The sequence below is a fragment of the Austrofundulus limnaeus genome, unplaced genomic scaffold (genome assembly GCF_001266775.1).
Source record: "Austrofundulus limnaeus strain Quisiro unplaced genomic scaffold, Austrofundulus_limnaeus-1.0 Scaffold113, whole genome shotgun sequence".
NCBI lineage: Eukaryota > Metazoa > Chordata > Actinopteri > Cyprinodontiformes > Rivulidae > Austrofundulus > Austrofundulus limnaeus.
This window is the reverse complement of record NW_013952515.1, coordinates 1,011,528-1,016,709: the sequence shown is the minus strand read 5'-3', so window position 1 is coordinate 1,016,709 and position 5,182 is coordinate 1,011,528. Positions and strand designations below refer to the sequence as shown.

Here is a 5,182-nt window from a genome sequence, read left to right as displayed (position 1 = left end):
CATCTTAGTTCCAATAAATCATCTCCTCCTATTGGTCAACAGAGAGGAAGGAGCAGGATCCATGTGCTAATCTACTGTCCATGCTTGTGCGGCCTCAGTTTAGCTTAAAGTTTTAAGCTTAGTTTAAAACAAAGGTGAGGAGGAAAACATTTACCTGTGCCTTTGTTTTTAACTAAACCTTAGGCTAAACTGAGGCAGCACAAACATGCATAGTAGAGCTGCACGTGGATCCTGCTCCTTCCTCTCTGTTGACCAATAGGAGGAGATGATTTATTGGAACTAAGATGGACAAATAAATATAATGCCCAATAAAATTATAAAACATGAGGTAAAGTTCTTTTTTAATTTAATTGCTGCATTTTAAGTGTAATTTTTTATTTATTTATATATTTCTGCTTTCATTTCTAATTATGTCAGTTTTGGTCCTCCATACAATTGGGGCAGACAAACTGTACAAAACATGTCAAACCTGAACATGAATGATTGCATAAAAAACTGTGATTATAACACTAAAATAAACAAAAAATTGAGACAATTAAAAACAATCCAAAATAATACTAATACTAATAATTTTTAAAAAATGCACACCCGCGTCCCATCAGGCCGGTTTTGACACACTTTCCCAGCAGGTAACAGAAGAAGGGCAGTGCGTGATACAGCTCCATCTGTTTGTAGTTGAGAGCCAGGGAGAAGGCCATGGAGCCGAACACATCCCAACCCAGACCCAGAGCCAGAACCCCCCACAGGGCAAAACCCAGACTCACACAGTTGTACCTGATTCTGTCAAGGTAAATACTAAATAATGGATTTAAACAAGGGGGAAAAAAAGGGATGCCAAGAACAAACATTTAAGTTTTCTTTCTGGTACCAACTGGTCTTACTGGTCCATCGTGGAATGCCAGATTATGTTAAACATTTTGCAGATGTGTACAATCTTTTATGGTGTTGCAGTGAGGTTAAAAAACACATATGATGGGGAAATGTGGAAAAAGTTGCACATTAAAGGATACTGAAAATGCCCATAGTCAATGAGAATTAATCCTGGGTAAAGAAGAATGCAAAGAAGACTGGAAACCTAGAATGACAGAAAAAAGTTAATTTCTTAGAAAAGATTCCAATTTAATACAAAGCGTAAATAAAATTACCAGCATTATTGACTTTGTACCTCTAATAGTTTACATTGAAAAGTTAAAACTGGCATAAAAAGTTAGAAGGGAAAATTTATTTTCAGATTGAACAGTTAAGATCTCAAACTTATAACTGTTACCTTTTTCTTTGAGGAGCCATCAGTCAGACATAAACAGTATAACACAACTGCAGGAATGTATATCAACACATCTGCGACTAAGACTGAAACAGAGGGGAAAAAAATATTTAAATGACTAAGATTACTTGTTAAAATTAAATAAACAACAATTAGCTATTGTTTTAAAAGCTAAAGCACATAACATAATAAATGTGATAAAATAAAGAAGTTAGATTCTTATGCAGAATAAAGGTCTTTGCCTGTTTCACAAAATAAATGCTTTGGTCATGTGCATAAAACATCAAGTATTTACAACCTGAACTATTTATAAATGTAAAGCAACAACAATCACAGTTACTTTAATATTCTTATTATTCAGTAGTTTTTTCATAGTTTACCTGTAGTTCGCATGAATAACTTGTGCTCTGGACTCTCATAACCTCTAGATTTATGCAGCTCCACCCATTCCGGGTTAATAATCTTGGCTCTGCAAAATTTAGAATTTTTTTAATTTTATTTATAACTCTATTTTTAAATACACAGAAGTACCGTAGATACAAATATACACAATGAAGACATTGTGTTTGTACATTGCATAGAGGGTATAATACAATTCTTTTTTTTTGCTCATTTCTTTACAAAATATAGGAACATACTGTAGATAATCCTCTCTGAATAAATCAAATACTCACATATGAGCACAGAGCCAGCTGTGGTAAGCAGTGAGAGGAGGATAGTCAAGCCCCCAGTAGTTCAAGTCATTGTCAGTACTATTAAAATACCTGGATGGTACAAAATAGGTTTACAGGGCAAATGTAGAAAGCAGATACTCATCAGAGATAGTGTCAACAATGTAATAACCTAGGAATACCATTATTATATGTATTTCTAGGGGTATGGATTTCACAAAATAGGGATTAAAATATACATTTGGCGTTAAACTAACACTAGACTGACCATTCCTGCAGTGGGAGGTTGTAAGTCACTTCTTGCCAGTGTCTTTGGGCTTCATAGTCACCAAACATGGGAGGTTCCCCAGCCCCTACAAGGAAAATCAGTCAGCTCAGTTTGATGACAGCTAAGATGCTAATAGCAAGAAGATGCTAACACACATAGTATCTCAAACCAGTAAATAAAAGCGAATAGTAAAATAAAATGCCGTTCCGATACAAGTAAAGCAGCTTTGTTAGTACTTTTGCCTTTACAGATAGTCAAAGAAGCTACTCTGAAACAAATACATGGTGTAAACAACATCATTGTTTACATGCAGCTCCACACATTTCCTAACCTGAGTATGAATTTAACGACACGCCCCATCTCACAGCGACACCAAGCAACACGCTAATCGATACGAGACTCCACGTTTGCATGACTCCGACCGCAGGGAAAGAGCTTTTGTGACAGAAACAAACGGCAAAAAACCTGCTCATTCAAACACTTTTGAAATCTGGTTGCATTTCCGGCATACGTCACCCAGCAAGGCTTCGTTTCGCCTGCTCATTGGTCACTGAGCACTGACGTTTTCAATAGGAGTCGTGAGGCATTCAAGGCAGCTGGAAATAAAAAGTTTCGTCAATTAATTGATGAAAGAAAACATTTTGACGATCATTCTTTAATAGTTGTTTAAATAAAACGAAGAGCAAGTGCTTTTGGAGGAACTGTAAATGTTTTGGAAGGACTTTGAATCGTGTCTGTACCAAATGATAGAATAATTGTTTTATTTCCCAGGTACATAGAATGCAACATTACAAACGAAGGCATGTTAACATTTTTATTAATGTTATCACACTGTGTTGTAGCTGATGTTGAGTTTAAAGTTACTAAAATACTAAAACGCTTATTTTATTAAGTTTTTAAGCCACAAACAGTAAATAATTAAATTAAAAGTGCTTAAAAGTATAAGAAAATATACTGACGATATGAATTCATTTTGTAAAAAAAACAAAACACAACTATATATATTTTGGTTGAGTAAAAAAACTGAATTACAGCAAAAAAAAAAATTCAAATTCTCTGTGAGCATACAGTATAACACTAACAGTGTATCTCTGAAGACATTTATGTCAACTAATTTGTTTTACTGATCAGCAATAAGACCATCAGCAGCATGTAGTAACTAGTTGTAGCCCTCTGCACAGACATGTCTTCTCTACTAAAGGTAAATCTGAGCTCGGAGGCATTGTCTCCTTCCTGACCTTTACGTCTGTTGACACCATCATTGTTGTTCCCAAGGTGTTAGGATTTGTTGARTGTGACATGTTTCCTTGTGGTTGTGCCATCAATTATGCATAAATAATAATAACCTCGGACAGCTGCTGATTTGCAATGACACTTCCATTATAACGGCAGCGGCCTATAACTCAGTGCTACCCATTAGTTATTAATGCCCGGCCACGCCAGCTTTACTTTGTCATTTAYTGCTTCATCTCTATGCCTTTTTAAATATTCAGTATCTGATGTATCTACATTTACTGTCTGTGTTCTCTGCCCAGAAAAAAAGGGGGTCTTGTGGTGGAGGGTGACCTAGAACATGGAGGACTGGGCTCTGCTTTCTCAAAGTCTGAAGGTTATACCGTGTAGATTCTGAAGGGGGAAAACTTAACTGTTTAGAGTGTTTAAGGTATTTTTTTTTTTTGCATTTACACTTGCTGCTTTGACAGCTTTTTAAAAAGACAGAACAGCATTTGAAATAAGAGAGGAGCAACAACAACAACAACAACAAAAAAAAAGCTATATGTCCACATGAAGTTGCAGTTTAGATCAGGACCCATAGCTCACTTCTCACACATCTGATTTTGTAAACATTCCTAAACAGTTCCAGAATGTCATTTCCATTTTCAGTTTCAATAAAATAAACTTTTATATTTATATTTTCTGCTGCTTGGATTTAAAATGAGCATTTTATGTTTTTTGTTGATCAAAATGGAAGAAACGGTGCTTCTTTTATTTAACTCATTGCATCTTTCTTTTATACGGAGTCGCAGGGTTTGTTYGTATGAATGGTAATTGGATTATGCGTGTTACTTATTAGTCTTATATGCAAAACAAGTTTTCTGCCTTTTTATTCAAACAAAACCTTGCTTAATCCCAGGGAGATTTTCATCCGTTTCAGAATTATAAAGAAAACTGCAAAATTTATCTTAACTTTGATACAAAAAAATCAACAACAATAAAGATATGTTTTTTTTTCCTACAACTAACCGTTTTACAAAAAAAAAAAGTCACCATGTATAGTATCAAGAAAAGCCYGAGGGGAGAATTACCGCCCCCTAGCGGTCACTCTGAAATCCTGTCAGCCTGCAGCATCACCTGTAGGACAGCTGAGACAAAGACAAGAGCTACTGTCTCCCAAAGGATGACTTTGTCTCATTATCATTATGTGAAGGCTGAGCTCCAAAMCTGTAAATCACAGCAAAACTCTTGTCGATTTCGTCAAACTCTATGTGTTTTTTTAGCCATTTATTTATTTTGTTTAGTTGCATTCAAAGGCGTAATCAAACCAGAAAAATGTTATATGTTCATAACGAACTTTGAAAAAATCCCTTTAAAAAATAAAATGAAACCGAATAAATAAAAAGTGTTGATTATTTCCTTTTCAATTTATGGTCAAATAAAATAATAAAAAAATGTTCAAGAACAAATTCCCTCTAAACGAGCTGAAACGTCAGTAAAAGCAGTTCACTGAAACAACATCCTAAACATGATTATAAATAATAACTTCAGCGGCAGGTTCTTCAGAACAGGGATGGATCCAGTCCCGGGAGTCCCACGGTGCTTCTGCAAAATCCTCCTGCATCATCAGCAGCTTCGTGGGGAGGCAGAGATCCTTTCTCTTTCCCATAGGGATCGGATAAATATAGAGCCTTACAGCCACACACAGTTACACACACAGCCACACACACAGCTACACACACAGCCACACACACAGCTACACAC

The 5,182-nt window shown here is 35.7% G+C and overlaps 1 protein-coding gene across 1 annotated transcript in view; it reads right to left on the bottom strand.

Moving 5' to 3' along the window:
* The window catches only part of alg6 (ALG6 alpha-1,3-glucosyltransferase), a gene marked incomplete in the record, with an annotated part of 23,181 nt that extends 20,456 nt beyond the window's left edge, over positions 1-2,725 (bottom strand). Inside the window, 7 exon segments of the mRNA XM_014014283.1 lie at positions 589-774; positions 1,011-1,075; positions 1,268-1,350; positions 1,645-1,733; positions 1,939-2,028; positions 2,204-2,288; positions 2,535-2,725. Of these exon segments, the coding sequence (XP_013869737.1) occupies positions 589-774; positions 1,011-1,075; positions 1,268-1,350; positions 1,645-1,733; positions 1,939-2,028; positions 2,204-2,288; positions 2,535-2,676 (740 nt within the window).
* Positions 2,726-5,182: the final 2,457 nt, after the last annotated feature.